Source organism: Lagopus muta, chromosome 13, assembly GCF_023343835.1.
Source record: "Lagopus muta isolate bLagMut1 chromosome 13, bLagMut1 primary, whole genome shotgun sequence".
NCBI lineage: Eukaryota > Metazoa > Chordata > Aves > Galliformes > Phasianidae > Lagopus > Lagopus muta.
In genome coordinates this window covers 12,345,988-12,366,434 of record NC_064445.1, presented here as the reverse complement: position 1 = coordinate 12,366,434, position 20,447 = coordinate 12,345,988, and the positions used below count along the sequence as shown (strand labels likewise).

The window sequence follows — 20,447 nt, the reverse complement described above, 5'->3', positions numbered from 1 at the left end:
CTTGCGTGCTGGTGGGAGCCTTATCTGAAATAACAGCGCCTTTGTAGCAATTACATTAATTTGCAGTAACTTGGGACGTGGTGAGGTCTCTCAAATCCCTTGTCTCCTCCCATTACGTTCTCTGTTTATGAAGCTGTCACTGTTCATATGGAGAGCGTGTTTGTTTAGATGGAATCTACTGTGTTGACAGCAAGTGACAAGGTTATCTACAATGAACTGCCTTACAGATGAATCTTCTTAATTCAGCTGTGGTCTGGGAAGCATCAGGGCAGTTCGCTCAGGCCAATGAGCTCTGATAAGTGTACAGTTCTGATGTTTGCTCTTCCTGCGTGTGTTGCTGTAGAATGGAGGTGCTGGAAATAAGTGTGTCCTGTGTGGTGACATTTGTCCTTTTCCTCTAGGTGATGAGCAGTTTTTGCTATTTATTTGTGTGTGTGTGTATTTTTATATGCGAGGTATGTTGTTAGAACAGAGCAGTAAAACATTTAATACTATGTCAGGGATGTTGTGGAATCTTCATTGCTAACTGAGAGGTACTTGTTTTCCCTGTTGGGAAGCACTGTCAGTTAATCTGTCTGGGGAAAATAAATGGTCCTTAGAATCTTCTATGGAAAATTAGTTGCTCTCAGTGTGGCATGTAAAGCATGCTGCAGTCGGTGCCTGGCAGTATGCCCATGAGATGCACTGACAAGTTTGTGGATGGTGACTACCTTGTGTCCTGCCTGCCTGAAACCTGCCATCAGCCAGGCTGTGATTTCTAGCGGTCCTAATGCATCCCAGGGAAGAGCTGTAGCTGTGATTGGCCTTGTGGTGTCAGCTGAGCTGAGGGGGATTGGAAAAGGCAGAGCCTATAAGCATAACAATTTGTTGTGTAAAATAGAACAAAAGAATATTTTAAGAAGTCAGAAGACAACCTGGGAGAAGATTTAAAATGAGAGGAGAGGGAAAACTTGAGGACTTTCACAATACAAAACCTGATAGGGCTGAGTATTAAGAGAAGGAAAAATTTAATTGTCATTTAGAGTTCTTGATGGTTGCATGTAATCTATTTTATAGCAGTTCCCCACCAGTTTTCATTCTCTTTTCCTGTGGCCAGTTGTCAAAAAAAGAAAGCCATCTGCCTCGTTACCATGTTCTGCTTGTTTACTTAAACCAGACGAATATTATCTGAATGTGAAGTGCATGTTCTGCTTTGCTCTGTTACATTTTTTATTCTCTTTTTTATTCTGTAGATTCCACCAATCCGCAAACGAAGATCATGGCAGACTCTGATGGGAGGTCATTCAAGGCCATTATTGGAGATATCAGATGTAGGTAGAAATTGCTCTTCTTCCTACTCACGGGGAGGAAGAAATCCTTAGAGAGTCTTTCCATATTCTCCCTTCTTCCCAACCCTTACAATTTGGAAGTACAGCAAGTTAAATGAAAGTTACGTTTCCACCTCATGAAAAGAAGTCATCTTGAAGCTTCAGACTTCTGCACTTCTCTCACAGCCTTTTTGAATCCCTAAAAGCAAACCAAAACACAGCACATTATAAAGAAGAATTGTTATCAATTCACAAATTTTATGTTTTTACTTCAATTCATGCTGCTAGAAAATAGCAATGCCTAGAAAGCTGTGAGTTTTCCATGAGTACGTGGGGTTTTATTACTTCAAATTCCTGCTTAGATTGTGAAGTATCAAGGAACTTTACAAATCTATGCTCATCGCTGTGAACAGGATGTCAGGCTCTTATTCTTGTGGAATCTGCTTGCTTTAGTGCTGATGTAAGCTTAAGGAAGATTCATTTTTTAATGGGTTCATGGAATAATGAAGCAGTGTACTTGGCTTGAATGAAGTTAAAATGTATCTGTGTTTTATATTCTATTATGAAAAAACAACAGCAAAACAATGCTCATGGAACAGAGTTAAGCTAAAATCTGTTGAGTATTTTGACTGTGTCAAATAAGCTTTGAAGTATTCTTTAAAATATGAAAAATGTGAAACTTTGCTTTGGGGAACTCCGAGCTCTGGTATCACGCTGTGTCAATACAGTGAGATTCCTGAAGAGTTTGTCAATAACTTTTGCTGAAAGGAAGTTGGAAACACCTTGCACACCTTCTGAACAAAATGCAGCCTCTTTAATAAGCTTCAGCATCTATTTTTTTGTGGCAAGCCCATTGTAATTGGAGTCATAGCAAGTTGTTATTCTCTATAGTGCATCTGCTTGGATTTATAACTTCTGAGTTTTTATCTGTATTTATTTATCAAGTTGTCTTACTCATGTGATAGGAGAAGGGAGCATTTGTTTTTATTAAGCAGGTTTATATTGCAGCTGCATGTATACACGCTGTTCCAAATTGCAGCTGGAGCTGTGGACCTTGTAGGCTTTCATCTGTCATACGGTACCAGTAAGCCATTCTCAGCCTGTTAGGAAAGAAGTGGGAAGTGAGTTTTGACCCCTCAGCAGAGTTATTTTTGTACATGAAAAGAGGATTATTGCTTAACTATGTCCCACTTTATTTATTAACATGTTCAGTTACATTTATCTTCCAAAACTTTAACTTCTTTTCAATGTTCTTTGTTCTCCTTCTTAGTTGTAGGTGTCATTTTTACATAAATGTTTAAGACTGTTTTCTTTACCTTCTGGCTAATTGGAATGTTTCCTTTGCTATACAGCTAGATTTATAGTTCTCTTATTGTTTCCTTAAGTAAGGCAAGGCTTTTGAGGTAGGATCTTTTATTAATGCAAGCTGAGTCAGTTGGAGGGTAAGGGGAGAAAAACAGACTTATGGTTGTTCTTTCTGTTGGCTTTTAAGTGCATGTTTCCTCAGGTTCTTGCAAATTAACTTCTCTTTTTCACACAGATTTCTCCAAGCTTGCAACTGATAGAAAAGAGAATGTGTTGGCATGGACATGCAGGTGGAGGGCTTCACACAGATCCAAAGGAAGGGGTAAAAATTGCTTCATTATTATGTTTTTTTCCTTAAAAATGCTGAAGACTTCAAATAGCAAATCATTGGAACTACTGATAGGTGTTTGAATGTAGAACAGTAGATTCTATTTACTTCTTCATCTAAGAGCAACATTAACACAGTTATTATGAATGTTTGGCAAAGTTCCTTAGTTTCTTTAAAATTCAATGCTGGTGTTGCATTCCTTCGTAACTTCCCTGCAGTAGGTTAATTTTTTTCATACCAAGCATGTTCTGTTGTAGCTTAATGTGGTCTGGTGTTCTTTGCAAATGATCTGTCCCTGTGACTTGGCATTAGCTTGTGGATACAAGTTTGCGCATCAGCTGGTGTAACTGCACTTAAAGCAGGAGGAAAAAAACTAAATTGTGCATGTGTTTCGACTTTGATTTAATGTTGATGCATCTGGTGTGCTTCGACTACATTTATAATCAGGAAGCACATATGTTAAAATAATGGTAGGTATGTAAGGAGAGGCAGTGTCTTCATTAACACGAATGGCTGCAGTTAGAAAATGAGGTAGGCTTTTGGTTAAAGCAACGCAATGTGAACTTGGCCTTTTTGAAATTACAAAATCAAAGAGCTTGAGTTACATAACTTTTGTCTTTGCATTTGTTCTGCATCTGATGCTGTGTATGTTTGCAGAACGGTGCTGTGCAGTCGTTTATAACACCCTCTGACGGGATCTTCTTGAGGCCAGCAAAGGCTGTGATGATGACAGTGTGTTTCAGTGCAGATCCTGGGTGTTTCAGGGCTGGTTTGCTCACGCTTACCTGTTCTAACGGTTTGCTCCCCACAGCCTGGCAGCTCTGGCAGTCCATTTTCCTGTAGCTGTAAAGGAATGGATCATCTTAAATTTTGGTCTAAAAGTTACCCCTTCATTTAATCTCAACCTGTTTGTGCTACAAGCAGAAGTCAGGAGGCAATTTGCTAACTTTTATTGCTCCTGCAATAAGAGGGAGTTTCATAAGCTAAAATTATAACCAGTTTGTTTTAGCAAGCATCTGTGATCACTTCTGAACAAAGCTTGGGGGATGCAGAAGAGTCAGACATTTTCAGTTGGTAGCATTACAGGTGCTGCATGTAGCATGAACTTCAGACTAGTTTTACAGCCCTACTTGCAACATGTACAGGCTCTTTTGACACATTTCCTAGGAAAAACAGACTTTAAAGCTAGGAAGCTATTCATCTCCCTAATTATCCTAATTGTATATGTTCTTGAATATGATTATTTTGGATTGCACTTTTCCTTTAAGTGGGAGGGAGCATTACGCTCCCTGTTGCGTACTCTAGTTCTCATATGTTGAGCTTAGTTGTTATTTTTTCCTACTCACATTTTTATTTCTCTGGTTATGTTGATCAGCTGAATATTGTCTGTTCACTGTCAAGACCTGTTTTATTTTTTTTCTTTTACATGTCCATGTAAAACATTTTTAATGTACACTTAAAACAAACTTGCCTTCGTATGGTGCAGTTGCAAATCACGTACCCAGCGTCACAACTGACCTGTCTTCAGGATTGCTGCAAGGCTCTGTTTTTGTTCTATTTAAAAAGCTGCTCCCCAAAATGCAGGGCTTTTTTGAACTGAACCACCTGTCTGGAGAGGAAAAATAACGAGTGGCCATGGATGCAAAAACTGAGAGGTTCTCAGCAAAAATATGGGAAATCTGATGTGACAGTGTAGTTCTTCCATGCGTGCTCGGGTGCATAGAAGATCTGGTACTCCAATTACAATGAGAAATCTTTCCCCCTAGAATTAAACTTCTAGAAAAACTGGAGATAATGCACACCAGCAGTATTAAATCTGTATCTCTTCCAGCTTGCTCATTTTTGACAGATGAGCTTGTTTGTTCCAGGAACTGATTTGGGGACTGATGTTTTAAATTCCCCCTCCTTTACCAGCTGCAGGGAATAAAGAGCTAAATGCTAGGGATGAACAAAAAAGTGTGTGTGAAGGGCAGTAGGTTTGTTACCTTCATCTCACAAATAACTGGAGGATTGCACATCTGTTTTGTTATAAAGTAAATTTTGCTTGCAACATTAGCCAATGTGCAGAAGACTGAAAACAGTAACATTATTTTACTATTTTCAGTCTTTTTGGTGTGTGTTAGATTTCTGTCAGCAGAACAGGCAGCAATAAAAGCTGTGATGTCTGACTTGTTGCTAAGCAGTTATATATTACTTTCTTATGGAAACATTGCTAGTCATGTTGGAGTGCAGATAATTAACCTGCCCCTACCTCCATTTCACTCGGTTGCTATTTGGTTTGCGAGTCACTGCTTGCCCTCTGCAGCAGGACAGACAGTAGGAAGACAGAAGACAAAGTACTTTCTTTTCCCCTAAAGCTTGTTTGACTTATATTTAAGTTGTTATGGCAGCTTGAAAAGAAATCTTGCCTCACTTTGCTGTTTTGCTTGATAAGTGTCTGTACTGTCAGGTAGTGAGCTAGTGTGAGGTAGCTCAGCTGAGAAATAGTGCTGCTGCTTCACTCAAAGCACATTGCTTACCACGAACTGAAGCAATCTTTTTTTTTTTCTTAAGAAGTCATGATCTCATGTTCTCAGTCGTGCTTTTTCTCATGCTACTGAATTTGCAGAATTGTCTGGCTCCTTTCTGAGCTGAAACACAGCAACAAACACTGAATAGTTTTCTGCCAGTTGCATAACTGAATAGTTTCATTGAGGTGTTTCATGGCCTCCAAAGGTGGTTTGAGAAACGGACTGGGACTGTAGAGTTCAGTGTTGCAAAGAGATGGAAAAGCAAAGGAGGGATCAAGCAATCAAGTTCATGGCTTGCGGAGCTGTCTCATGCAGATGTGAGACAGCTTGTGCTGGTACAATGCAGATGGTGGTACAGCTTCCTGAGTGAGTACACAGAGAGCCAGAACTGGTTTGTTTTTTTTCCATTGTCAGCAATGACAGCTTAAATGCAAGTCAAGCTATCACTTGTCCATCATGCTTCTGATGGATCTTCCTCCTAGCATAAACTTCATACATGAAGTCACAGGGCCAGCCCACTGAATGCTTTGCAGTACTCCGTAGTCTTGGAGATTATGAACAGAAATTATTATATATATTTTCTGGTGTTCTAGAAGGTGTAGAATCTGGAACAGTCAGGGACAGGAAGAGAGGCAGTATTTATTCCTTCACAAATAAGTCTTAAGTATTTTGTAGTATTTAAAAAACAGGCTGCAGCTGCTTTTTTAAAGGCTTTTCTTTGCTACCTGCTGTATTGTCCATTTAATACTTTTCCTTCTGTCACTTCCATTTCTCTAGGAATAAGCCTTGGAAGAAAATATAAAATGTTACTGCCACTTAGAAGGTTAAAGTAAACACCTTTTTCTTAGCAGTTATATGGCACAGAAAACCTAAAAGGAACTTGATTCCATTAAGCAGATTGCTCATTTTAATTCTTAATGTTGTCACTTGCAAAGTCAATTTTCAACTTATGTTTCTGTACAGGAGTAACATTTATTTCATGGTAAACTTTGATGTAGTGCGCGTGCATTTTGCCTCTCCTTTGATATTTCTTCTTGTCCCTTTGCAAGGCCTTTGGCAACTGACTCACTGGCTTCTGACTTCTGTCGCGGTTCAGAGCCATGAAAAAGCTGAAATGGGTTCCTTGTCTGCAGCCAATGTACTTCTTTCATTTAATAGCTTTTCTGTACATAGTCTGAGTATCCTATAGCAGCATATAATGAGAACTGCACTGGTTGTGCGAGCATCTTCTGTATTAATGGGATACCACTTTTTTTTTTACCTTCCTTTTTAATCTGTAAGAGCTGATCAAAGATATTTTCCGAATGTTTGAAATGCTATTTATGCATATGCTTAGCTCAAATTGAAAGATTCATGTATGTGCTGTAGCTGATACCTCCATGTCCTCAGCGGGTAGGACAAAGCAGAAATAATTCTGCATCCTCGGTTCCCTTATAAGTCTTTGATTATATCAATTTTTTTAAAGTCATTTGAAATGTGCTTACGCTTTGTAATGCTCAAATATATTTGCAGTTGTTGACAATATACAATATTTCTCCTGATGGTTGTCTTTGAAGTCAGTGCCTACGAACACTGGGATGAACTTCCCCAAGCTTTTAAAAGCTTGCACTTACAGGATTGGCTTCGCTGCTTGTCTTCTTAACAGAACTCCTTTCTCACTCATTCACGCTAAACCTTAACAGAGGATTTTTATTCTAATTAGCTCTGTTCTCAAAATTGAGGTCCTAACATGTGAGACACATGAACTAGTGAGGGAAGTGTTAAATCACTTTGTAAAATTCCCCTTTCTGTGGGCTACTGTTGTGAAAAACCACCGTAAAGTATGGACTGACTTTTTCTTCTTCCTCTTCAGTTCCAAAATATTGCCTGAAATAGAGAGATTAGCTGCTATTTGCTGCCCTCCCTTCAGCTTTAGATAACCTTTGTGCCTTTGACATTGACTCTAGGGTATCCAACACAAAGAATGAGGTTTTGCCACTTGCGTGTGCACTGCATGCACTTTTGTTCTGGCTTGGCTATCTTTGTTTCAGCTGTGGAGTTTGGTGGAATATTTCACAGGTGTGATGCATCAATCCATCTACAAAATAACCTATCCTTATTTAAAAAAGAAATTAAAACTCTTAAGAAGCTTTGTTATCTCGATTGTGAGAAGAGAACTCATTTGAAGAGTTCATTTAAAAAAAAAAAAACAACCCTAAAATATAACAACAAATCAACTTAACTAGTTATATACATCTTAACAGCCTCATAAAGCCTCCTTACCCAGGTTCAGAGGCTGTTCTGTTAAATGAAGGGATGGTAGTTGAAGCTGAGCGAAGGCAACTAGACCAGTTCTCTTGTTGGTAGTTAGGACTAACTTCATTAGACACCCACTGAAGGAGTATTTCTGTGTTCCTGAAAGCATGCCTTAGGAGACATTAGAAAAATAAAAGGATTTCTCACCTGCAGAGGTAATAGAATAACCAACATCTGTACAAATTGGGGTTGGAAATGCTTAAATGTGCAGTAATGCGACTGAATAGTCTGAACTGAAAATTATACTCTGTTCAATTTATGTACTATTGCAAGTATTCAATTTCAGAGGTAAGAAGTCCTGTAATGGTAGTGTTTTCTTTTTAAATAGTGATTTAATTGCAACTCAGAGTTCTCCAGACTACTTTCTTTACCTTTTATACTTATTTTTTGCCTTATTTTTTGTTTGTTAATTTATTTGTTTGTTAGTTTTCCCTTTGGTTGCCTCTGTACAATGTTAGAATAGCTTCTGAAGAAGGAATAGCAAGCCTTTGCATTCTGTGCAGAAATACTGGGAAGATAAACAAAGGAAGGGTTGGTTTGTTTGTTCTGTGAACCATTTCAGCTATGGATGTCTTTCTCTGTTCCATTTTTGTTTTACGTGCACTCTTGAGAACACATTAATTAAGAACAATTAATCTGTTTTATCGGTGTCACGTATATAAACCTAAAAACTTACAGCTCAAAGTATTAATAGGTGGTCCTGATAGCAAACGTTGTGGACGGTGTCCCTATCAAATAAAGTACCAGTTATCCAAATCTACACAATTAATTCTTAATTACACTGTTCTTTTGCTGCGGGAGTCTCTTTATAACGTGATGCCTTTGTTTGCTCTTTCCAATAGCTGAAAGAGATAGATGCCAAGAAGATTGTCAGAGCGATGCTGTCTTATGTGTGGCCCAAAGACAGACCAGACCTGCGAGCCAGAGTAGCCATATCTCTGGGGTTTTTAGCAAGTGCAAAGGTAAGAACACGTGTTTCACTGTGTTATGATACTCAAACTCTTGCTGCAATGAAGTCAAGGTTTATTAGCTGTTAGAAGGAAATAGGAGTGCAAAACCTTTCCGCAGGTTAGTGAAAGATATAATTTAAATTTAGTGCAAACCTTGTGGGAATAAATCAGAAGGGGAAATGTGAGTTTGTGCAAAAAGTGTTTTGGAAAAAACAACCATCAAAGCATTTAGTTAAGATATTGAAATAAAGTTTGTAAGCATCATTGAGACATATGGCTCAACCGACTTCCTTCTAAATAGGGCAGTTTTTACCAAACATGAGGCTAATATTAGCAACTTGATGGGATAAGCTGAAGTAGGTGCTGCTTAGCAATGAGTTTCAGCACTCGAGTTAGTCTTGCTGTATTTCCTTATCAGTGTTCAGCAACGTTGCTGTGTTGTGAAAAGAGCAAAGAAACAAACTTGAGTTATGTAGGTGATAAAAGAGTACTTGGAAAAGAAATGTGCTCATTTATTTGAACTGAAAAGGAAAGGCCAATCTTTTGGTGTACAGCACTTTCTGGTAGAAGCAATCTATCAGGTGGTAGCTGGTACTGTCTCCAAGAGATATTTTGGTTTGTGCTGCTGTTCAGGAAGTTGCTGATAATGCAGGTGATGACTTGCAGAATATGGCGTGTTTGTACAAGCAAACTTCCATCCTTTCTGTATAAAATACTGCTTTTGTGTATACTCAAAAGTATCTGGGAAGCTGTCTGGTCCAAATGAACGTGCTGAGAGTGTTTTCCTTTAATATACCATGTCATTGCCCTCACAATAATGTTCTACTGATTATAAATTGTTGGTTTGTTAAGCTTGTGTGTGATCTACTTTCAGTACACCCATCTACAGACGCTTGAGTTTCTTTTTAAAGCCTCTTATTGGTATTACAGGTAGTAATCTGAAGACAATATTGAAAGAAGTTTAAAGTACTTTTTCTGTACTTTTTCTCATTTGCTTGAAGGCTGCCATGGAGTTCTTCCCCCTGTTGCTTAATGAATGCTGTTTTTCTTGTGTGGTCTGAGCCATTAGTGATGTTGCTTAAAACTGTTTTCACTACAAGTAATGTCCATTGTAGCAGCAGTAGCATTTATTCTCAATCATGGAAATCTCCAGGTAGGTTCCTAGTACCTGGTAGATAGCCCCTCAAGGTTTTCTGTTTCTTTAGGCTTGGAAATAATTGTTCTTTGGAGTTTATTGTAGTAGTGCTTCCTCACTGGAGAGGCTAGTTAGGCATTTTGGCTTTTTTGATTCCTAGTTAGGCATGCCATGTCATATTGGGCTTGAATTGCAGCTGGTCAGAATGCAAACGAGATGTTTGGTTTGAAACTGAAATCTGCTGCAAGAGACAAGTCTTCTCCAGTACCCTGTCAGAAAATCAAGCATTTAATAATTGCTCTTTAGGGAAGTAAATGGGTGTTGGAATGTGCTAACTGTTCTTTTAAATCTCCTACTTCTAATTTAGCCTGGAAGCACTGATGTTCAATACAGCTTCCTGAAGGGAGAGAGCAGAAAAGCTGTTGAGCTTTCCTCAGGTTTTAGGAGGTGACTGTTAGAAGTGTTTTGTCAGAATGTTTGTTATGGCAAAGAAGAGCTTCGTTTAGGAAACACACAATAAGTAAGCTCTCAACAGATGTGTGTTATGTCTCTGGGGTAGAAGTTTTTGTGGAAATCTTCTAGCTGTGCTTTTCTGTAATTGCAAAGCTTTATTAGAACTCAAAAATAATTTCAATTGAACACATCATCCCTCATCACCTGCGCTATATCTCCTTTTACTTTGTGGGGTAAATTTTCTTGAATTGCTTCATATTTTAAATGTGCTCACGTGCACACAGTAATTGTGGCATAACTGACATGCAGTAGATTGTGCAGGGCTATAGAAAGTGTTGTATCTCTGAGCCCTGAACATTGCTTTTCTTCCATGGTGAGCTAAAGGTCACTTGGTCCTACAGAAAATTAAACACAAATCAGCTTACCTGTAAATTGCATGGACCATATAAAAACCTGTGCGATTTCCTCATTATCTGATCTGGGACCCTTTGTTCAGATTGCTTGTGGGGTTAATTACAAAGTACTTAATAGACCACACAAGCAGTTAGTTAAAGTTTCGCTGCTATTCAGTTGTCAGTACAAGAATGCCAGTGTGTCTTTCTCCTTGCTGCAGTCCTGGCCTGCTTTCTTTGTTTGCTATGAACTTGTCTGCATCTGAAGGATTTCCATCCTTGCTATGCATGTGCTGTAAAGGTTGCTTGTTCTTAGGGCTTTTGCATAGAGAACCGCGTGATCACAATGCGGTTACTGGTCACTTTCCATCACAAGAAATTCTTTTAAGCCTTTTGGCCAATTTCTTTTAGGTTTGACAAAGGAGTTAGAATTTTTATACCTATATATACTGTAAAGTTTCACTTCTTAAGGAAAGATAGGAGCTGTGGCTCTGAGAAAGAGGCTGTAGGATAGCTTCAGTTTTAGCGCAAAACTACCACAGCAATCCTCAGCCACAGGAAAAAATCTATGACCTCATGCCAGTTTGTGGACTTGCCCACAAAACAGAAAGAAGCTGCAGATCATACCTGTCTTTTTCTGCTGTTTGTGAAATAATTTGTCTTATTTCTTATCTCTTTCAGTCTTCCAGTTCAGTAAAATTCGATTTCAAAACAAAAGCCAGTGTGTGTGCAGCTACCGAAGAGCCTGCAGTTATAATCTGTCTTGACTCCTTTAGTGGGGCCCAGTTGCCTGTCATTGAACAGATTATTGTGATTTTTGGTTCCTCTTTGTCTACACATAAGTGCTAGTAGTATTGTTAGCCTTCAGAGTGAGCTGTTTGTATAGCTTTTTTATGACTGAGAGTTGACAGGATGGAGTCTGCTCCAGGGCTAGGAAGGTATTTTTTTCCCTTTGAAGACTTGTTATATTATGACATGCTTTAAATTTTTATCTTAAATATTTATAGCCTATATAGAGTTGTGTGATGTGGAAGATGCAACAGTAAGACAGGTGGAAAGAGAACACGAGGCATTATCTGTGTTTTCAGACACATAGATTAGCCTGCACAGGTTTTATGGTTTTTCCTTTTTCAACATTCCCCCTCATTTTTTGTCTGCTGGGATATGTACAGTAAATCCTTTACTTCTCTTCTTCCCTTTTTCTTCTGTGGCACAAGAAGTAAAAGTGCTCTGACTCCTGAGGAGCCGGATTAGACAAATGGATGTGACAGAATCTCTTGTCACCTCTGTCATTCTGCAGTGGTTTTTTGGCCTCGTGGTCACACCAAGCATGTGTTATTCATGAGCCAGAGAAATCTTTCAGACTGTTTGCATTTCGACTGACTTCTGATTCTGTAAGTTTCAGGAGAAGAAGTTGTTTGGCTAAACAGAGGAGTGTGGTACTGTAGATGTTGTCTGTGTGCAAAGATAATTACATCTCTGATCAGTTATGTGAGTGCATCATCGTTTGCATTCTTCTTGTGATTACATGGAGTTAGACAACTACAATAAACCTTTAGAAGCTGTTAGTTTTTTGAGAAATCGTGGATGAGTAGTTCTAAACTTTTTTTAATTCTTACTGAAACAGCGTGCTGTAGATAATCAGTGAATGTGAAAAAGGCATGAAGCTAGAATGTTGTTCCCTCATTTGGACCTTATTTTCTAGATTTTGATACCTATCTTGCCTTAAGGGATGGAATTTTCTGTTCATTCTTCCTCAACTAGAGCTGTTGAATGCGTACTTTTATATTGGTCCAGAGGTAAACTCAGTCGTCTTCATGTTGATGTTTTTCATTGGATTATTGGCAACACTGTAGACCGGTTTTATCATGTTGGAGCTCAGCCTGTCACTAATTCATCATCTTTATTAAACAAGAAGTACTGGAAAAAGCAAAATGAAAGATAAGACTGTTTGCCCTAAAAGTAGTGCAGTCTCGCATGGGAGCAGAGATGATGGTGCATTATCAGCTTAAAACAGTGCAGTCATTTAAAAAAAAAAAGTTTGAACCATTTAAGCATGATGTACTGCTCTATAACCTGCTGTTAAATGTGGACTGTTAAGCTGAGATGACTTCATTGGTGCTGTTTGCTTTCCAATAAGTTCAGACAGGGATTAGCTATTCATTCAGAATTATAAATGTGAACACTTCTTATCTGTATCTTAAAAAAGACTTAAATGGGGATTATTACCAAACGTTCAGGCATCGGAAAGAGGAGGGAAACCTCTGTAAGTACACCGCATAAGGCAGTTGTGCACAGGAGTTTTTCCTGGTGTACCTAGGTGTGCTAAATGCTTTGTGTTCTGTGCCTGCAGATCCGGGCTATGAAGGATAGCTGCAGTTTGTGCAAAAAGCTGACCAAATTTAGATTCTGTGAATGTGAACAGGATCTCATTGACTTCGCAGATTGAGTAAGAAAGGCTTGTTCGTAATCATGTTCTCTCATCTCTCTTGCAGTCTACTTTTTGAGATGAACTTTTTTTCTCTTTCTGACTGGAAAGCAGACTGTGGTGATGGCTAATGAAATGCAGTACTGCGCTGCCTATTATTCAAACGTTACCCTGCAGGAGTCAGAACAACTTCGGCCTGAGACAAGGCTTTTAATACTCTATTGGGCAGAATTATATTGATGTGAAGGAAGATATTTCTGTGAAGTTAGGTTAAATTAATTGTGAAGGGAAACTGCAGTTTATAGAATACGTGGTGTTTTTTTTTTTTTCTTTAAATGGACTTCAAAATGTATCTGAGGTTCTGTTTCTGAGCTACCTGTAGCGCAGCATTGTCTGATGAGTAAAATCCCTGCAGAGAGATCGGTGAGAACCTGCAGGAAATGAGGACAATCTGCATTACAATGCGCTTATTTTCCACTGAATGGTCTCTCCCAGGAAAACCTGCACCTTGTCAGGTTGGTCATCACTGTAACACTGATGGTAGTGTATTCTTCTTCATTAAGAAAAAAGTGCTGCCAAAAATGGAATTTCAGTGACTCTGAAGGGAAAAGTAGCTTGGTTTTTTATTATACTGTGGGGGGCAGTGGGGTTTTTGGATTCCAGTGTTGTATAGCTTCAAGATCTCTGTTAATGCATTCTGAGTTCTTTGTGGGGCTCTGTGTTCAGCATTTAAGCACATCGTGACAGTAACCTGTTCTTCTGCTGTTGCATAATTGAAGTTATCGGTCATTGTTGTGTACTGACTGTTTGGTGGTATTTGTTGTCTCTTTTTTTTCTTTTTCCAAGGGAGATTTCCACAGTTCTGTGGAAAGAGGGCTGTTGTGAATGACGCTCAGGGTGGCAGTGGGTAAATTTCAGAGGAGTGTATTTGAAACAGGACCTCATCTTTGACCTGGTTTCTGTTTTCAGCCACGAGCTGATCAGCAATAATCTCACCTCAATGTCTCATATCTCATCCGTCTTCTCTCAGGGATTGTATGGAGCATGCTGTGCTGAGAGCTTTCTTGCCTTTTTCTATATATTTATTTTGCTTGGTATATTTCAGTGAGGAGAGAAAGAAAGGAAGAAGAGAGAGAGAATTCCTTCTGTTTGTGTTTGAAGCTCTTGCCTAAAATAATGTTAAAAACTAGACAGTAAATTAAAGAGATGAACACAATGGTTTTCTTTAATCCTTTAGTTTAAAGACTCGCTTCCAAGAATGCAGTTTTCTCTCTTGGTTAAGCTACTCTTCAGTACTTACAGTGGTTTTAACACTGAAGATATTTGATAGGTCTGAGGTCCCCTTCCAACTTGAATTTAGACTGACTTCATAAAAGGTTTTAGCACTCTTTTCACATGAAACCTAGTTTGATCCAGTTAACTTCATTTTTTTCAATGGACTTTCATCTGTGACTGATGTCCTAAAATACAATTGAGATCTAAGTGGGCGTACAAAACATTTGGTGGAGAGAGCTGAAATGTTTCTGTAAGTCTGTTTTTTGTTATTGTGTGAAATAAATTGTCATCTGCCTGCATTTTTTTTCTTATTACCTTAATTTAAAAAAAAAAAAATCCCTTAAACAAGTCAGCTAACTGTAAAGTCTTTAAACATCGTCCGTGATTATAAGACTATAAGGTGGTTGTTCAACTGCCAGGAACCTTTAATAACTTCAGAATCTTAGGTAGAAGCGGCTTGGATGAATTATGTCAATTAAATTTAGTGGTATTTTTCATTATTGGTGAAAATGAGTGGTGTAATAATGAAACATTAACAAGACTTAAGATCTTTATGCTTGCTTAGAAGTCGGTATTTTTCTTCTACACTCCAGTTGTTCAAGGGCAAATTGGAAAAAGATAATCTGGAAGTTGCTCTGTTGATGCATGTAACTGTACCTGTTTGAGATGTAAAGGAGACATCACTGTTTAGATTCATTTGGGTTTTGGTGTTCTCAAAAAAAATCAAGTGATACCATGTGGTTGATGTGGATCCAATTGAGGTGTTTTGTTTGAAAGCTCATTTTGCTAAAGTAATTCACAGTAGGTTGTAGAAAGCCTTTCTTGTCACTGTTGGCATTAGTGCAGATATTAAGTTAATGCTGTGAATGGAAAGCATTATTTAAATACTGAGGTATAGAGTGGGCTGACTTCTTTCCTTTGGTTTAAATGGAGCTTTGTTTTAATGCATCTTTGACGTGGAGGTAGCAAGGGGTGGGTGGCTTGTTGGTTTTTTTTTGGATGGAAACTGAATGTGTGCATGCGAGACACAGATGACCCTGCAGTACTGGGAGTAAAGACGTCTGGCGGGTGTTGTAGTTGGGATGCAGAAAGCTGCACCACCAGCACAAAGTGTTTAAGAGCTAAATGTAACAGTACAGCTAATTCAGAAAAAATATTCTTGTGGCATAGGTGTGTTTTAATGCATACAGACTAATTGGTGTTCTTCTGCTTTTAGGCTATGAATATATTGGTTCCTTTCATGTTTAAATATGCAGTAGACAACCTCAACCAGGTATCCGGAAATGTGCTGAACCTGAGCGATGCACCCAACACAGTCGCAACTGTGGCAACTGCTGTTCTCATAGGCTGTAAGTGGGATTCCCAGATCTGTAGACAGATATTTGCTGGTTTTGCCAAGGTAGAGGGATAGCAGAGCTTCCCACCTTTGCACTGCGAAGCGTCCGAGGTAGTTATTCCATAGTGACTTCTGTGTTGATGTCTTACTTCCAATGTTCTGTGAGTCTACTTCTGACATTCCAGTTATAAAATGAAATAATGCTTATAGAAACAACCACTGATTATAAATTCTACCCTTTGCTTAGATCAGCTGAGAACGGAACTGATCTAAAATGCACATGCAGTGGTTTATAAATGCAAAATAACATTAAGTTTTGGACCAATTAAATATAAATTAGACTTGAAATGAAAAACAAGTTGAAACTATGTAAAGAATGAATCTTATGTTTTCATGCACAAAGAGGATTTGAACAAAATTTGTTTTTAATTTTTCAATTTTTTCTAGATGGCATCTCAAGAGCTGGGGCAGCATTATTTAATGAAGCTAGGAATGCAGTATTTGGGAAAGTGGCTCAAAATTCAATCCGAAGGATAGCAAAGAATGTTTTTCTGCATCTTCATAACCTGGATTTAGCCTTCCATCTAAGTAGGCAAACTGGAGCTCTGTCAAAAACCATCGACAGAGGAACGAGGGGCATCAGCTTTGTTCTCAGTGCGCTGGTATTTAATTTGGGACCTACCATGTTTGAAGTGGCACTGGTCAGTGGAATTCTGGTAAGTGTGTTCATGAGCTGGAATTGTCTTGTTTAGTAGTAAAACACTGATTTTTTTTTTTTTTTTTTTCTTTTAGCAAAGTCTGCAAAGTATTAGGGAAAGTAATTATTGAATTCACAAGTTGGTTCTGGAAAGAGCTACTCTGAAGGGAAGTAATACACAGTTTTCAAATATAGTCACTGTACTTGAAGTGTTTGGTTATTAGTATGCTAAAATCTAAGTCTTAGTTATGCAGTTTAGACTAAATTAGAAATTAAAAGTTTTATTTCCCTTTTTTTTTTTTTTTTGAAGGATTTGAATGTAACAAAGGAACTTAAAAATGTTGTTTATATTGGGTTAAATTTTTATAACCTATGGAAGTTGCAAACTAAGCTAACAGCCAACCAGCCTGAATTTCTTCTGACTTTTCTCTCCTTATGTGCTCTGAGATAGGAAAAAAAAAAAAAGCATTGCAAGCTATTTCACAAGGCCATTTATTTCTCCTGCTGTCTTCAGCTTTCTATCCAAATCTACATAAGAATCGTGAAAACAAATATTTATGAAAAAAATCAACATTTGTTATATAACAGAAAAAGTAACTTTCTGGTACAGTATTGTGATTCACTAACTCTTGTGTATCTTTTTTTTTTTTTTTGGTCTTACACTGTTCCTGTTCCTTTCCTTTTGAATTTATGCCTGTATTTAGTCTTAAGCTGTTTAAATTGGGGAGCTGAAATATGATTTTGGGAAACAGTGAAGCTTTTAAAACTATTACCTGTTTTTTTTTTTTTTTTTTTGTAAATCTTGTAGTATTACAAATGTGGAGCAGAGTTTGCATTAGTGACCTTGGGGACTTTGGGAGCATATGCAGCCTTCACGATAGGAATTACACAGTGGAGGTAAGGCATCCCCTCAGATTCGTCGCTTAGTGTTGCCTCAGCCTGAACTTTTGATTGTATTAAGCCTTCGTTTTGCAGGACCAAGTTTCGGATAGAAATGAACAAAGCAGATAACGATGCAGGTAATGCTGCAATTGACTCGCTACTGAATTATGAGACTGTGAAGGTAAGATCAAGCATTCCTGCTGGGCTCTTGTTTCTATAAGCCTAAGCAAAGTGAGTTGTAAGATTTATCTTTTATAGGGCTACATATTTGGAACTATAGCATATGTTTATAAAAGCCATTCATTTGAAGGGTGCTGCTTGGAAGTTGTAGGTAGAGTATCATGAAGGTTGCCAGTGGGGCTTTAAAAATCTCTCGGCTGCCAAAGAGTGATAAGTTCTTCATGACTGAATTGCCTCAACTATCAGTTTATGGGAAGTGTAAACTTTGTCTTAAAGACTCATTTCCAAAAACTATCTTCTGAACGTCAGTCTGCTACACATTGCCTTCTCAAATGACCATGTGTACTGTTTTCATCACCTGTTGCTATTTTGTACCGTGCCGTTGCAATTTTCACACCAAGGAACAAGACTCTATTGGATTTTCTGCTGCTTCACTTAAAAAAATCATGTGCAAAGTTTTGAAACTGAGCAGGCCTGTGCTGATTTCACACTGCTAGCTGGAGAACTAGAACCAGACAGAAGAAGAAAGCGATAGTGTGAGAACTCCTGTTCTCTAAACTTTGCAGTTGTCAGTGTTACAAGGATGTCCTAGTCCACGTGGAACATTAACTTTCCTTTTAGTATATAGTAGCTGATGTTTGGCTTTGCTGCATACAGTCTGATACGATTGAGAATGTCACATTTATTGTTTTTGGGTATGTTGCAGTATTTCAATAACGAAAAATACGAGGCCCAACGGTATGATGGATTCTTGAAGATGTATGAAAATGCCTCATTGAAGACTACCTCTACTTTAGCTCTCCTGAATTTTGGACAAAGTGCTATATTTAGTGTTGGTTTAACGGCCATCATGGTACTTGCTAGCCAAGGCATTGTTGCAGGTAACTGGCCTGTCTGAAGTTAAAATCAATTTGCTTTTACTTACATCATAATAGAGATGTTAGTTGATCTGTGGTTGACGTGACAGTCCAGGAGTCTCGTTTCTTGAGAATATTGGAGACTCTTGAAGCATTAATAGTTCTTCCTCTGATTGCCAAAGTTCCAAAACATTTTTAACGAAGTCATACCGGTTACTGAGATATGTATACAGTAACCAGTATGATTTTGTTAAAGATGTTTTAGAGATATGTACAGTAACCTTCCAATATAAAATCCGATTTTCTGTGAAGATTTTGTTTGCTATCCAAACTGATTTTAGAAATGGGATAAAAGGACTTGATAGACTTGGTCTTTTTTAGAAATACCGTGGTGCTTTTAACAAATAACGTCTTGCATCTCCTTGTTCTCTCATATCCATTTGGTCTGAAGGCAGCCTGTCTGTTGGAGATCTAGTAATGGTGAACGGACTGCTGTTCCAGCTTTCTCTTCCCCTGAACTTCCTGGGAACAGTGTACAGAGAGACAAGACAAGCCCTTATCGATATGAATACCTTGTTTACCCTTCTCAGTGTAGATACCAAAATCAAAGTAAGTAGTAGCTTCTTTTGCTTTAAAGTATATGGATGTGTAGCAGGGGTGTTTTCTAGCAACACTGTCATTTCACTCTGTTTGTTACCTTTCAGGTTTAATTTCTATTCAAGAAAGAGATATTGGGGAAGGATGCTGTTTGTATCCTCTTTAAGTGCAGCTAGTGCTATAGCAGCTGCTTTTTTTTTTTTTTTCATTTGCAGAACCTTTTAGTGACATCAAAAGTTGCTTTGTGGAAGCTGTGTTTGCACTGGGTTTTAATTTAAGTATTCGCGCATTGTGCTTACATTTTCAGTTGTAATTAATGATGCAGAATTTATTACTGCAGAAGAAGTTGTGAAGCAGAGCGTTTACAATATAAACTTTTGCCTTCTTTGGAGAAAAGGAGGAACAAACCGACATTACTTTTGTGGCTGAATATAATTACTTTAAACATATCCAAGCTAGAGTGTCTGTTTGCCTTTTCCTAAGCTAGGAGATTGACTGTTAGTTAAGCTTGTTGAACTGCTTGAGATACTTCCTGGGCAGCATATAAAGCAGCACTCTTCTTTTAATAGGACAAAGAACTGGCTCCACCCCTGCAGATCACACCACAGACGGCTACTATCGCCTTTGATAATGTGCATTTTGAATACCTTGAGGGGCAGAAAATCCTTGCTGGAGTGTCTTTTGAAGTTCCTGCGGGAAAGAAAGTGGCCATTGTAGGAGGTAGTGGGTCAGGGTGGGTAAATGGACTAAATACAAAATTCTGCATCATTGATTGGCGTTTTTTAAACGTGTTCTTGTTTTGGTTTTTATTGTTTCTGTTTGTGGCAGTGTTTTGATTGGAGATTATAAGTGACAAACACGGAGCGTAACATCAGCTTCAATCCTTTTCAATTTCAGGAAAAGCACAATTGTGAGATTACTATTTCGTTTCTATGAACCCCAGAAAGGAAACATCTATGTTGCTGGACAGAATATACAAGATGTCAGTTTGGAAAGCCTGAGAAAGGCAATAGGAGTTGTACCTCAGGTATAACATCTTTTGTGGGAATGACTGTTTACCTGTGTTAATAGTGATAGGACAAGGGGAAATGGTTTTAAACTAAGGTGGGAGATTTAGGTTAGATACTAGGAAGAAATTTTTCACTGAGAAGATGATGAAGCACTGGAACAGAACACAGCCCAGAGAGTCTGTGGATGCTCCATCCCTGGAGGCATTCAAGGCCAGGCTGGATGTGGCTCTGGGCAGCCACATCAGGGTGATTGGCAACCCTGCACATAGCAGGGATGATCATTGTGGTCCTTTTCAACCCAGGCCATTCTATGATTCTATGATAGTTCTTCCCAAATAGCCTATCGTAATGGTAATTCTCACAGTGGTATTGTCTAGTTCCTTTGAAAATCTCTCTGCTTTTTTTTTTTTCCTGGAAATATTGCAACATTTTCCTGTGCATCATTGTATAGACCCAATTCCAGAAATGAGTTGAAGCTTCTTAGAGCTGGAAATTTCCCCAAAATTTCAT

General features: G+C 38.3%; 1 protein-coding gene across 1 annotated transcript in view; it reads left to right on the top strand.

The window, feature by feature from the left end:
* ABCB7 (ATP binding cassette subfamily B member 7) overlaps window positions 1–20,447 on the top strand; it is a 36,169-nt gene that overhangs the window by 4,905 nt on the left and 10,817 nt on the right. The window contains exons 2-12 of the mRNA XM_048960020.1: window positions 1,233–1,310; window positions 2,848–2,934; window positions 8,588–8,707; window positions 15,595–15,727; window positions 16,162–16,430; window positions 17,220–17,308; window positions 17,387–17,474; window positions 18,180–18,354; window positions 18,782–18,939; window positions 19,497–19,660; window positions 19,825–19,954. Coding sequence (XP_048815977.1) covers window positions 1,233–1,310; window positions 2,848–2,934; window positions 8,588–8,707; window positions 15,595–15,727; window positions 16,162–16,430; window positions 17,220–17,308; window positions 17,387–17,474; window positions 18,180–18,354; window positions 18,782–18,939; window positions 19,497–19,660; window positions 19,825–19,954 — 1,491 coding nt within the window. The remainder of the gene's footprint in view (window positions 1–1,232; window positions 1,311–2,847; window positions 2,935–8,587; window positions 8,708–15,594; window positions 15,728–16,161; window positions 16,431–17,219; window positions 17,309–17,386; window positions 17,475–18,179; window positions 18,355–18,781; window positions 18,940–19,496; window positions 19,661–19,824; window positions 19,955–20,447) is intronic.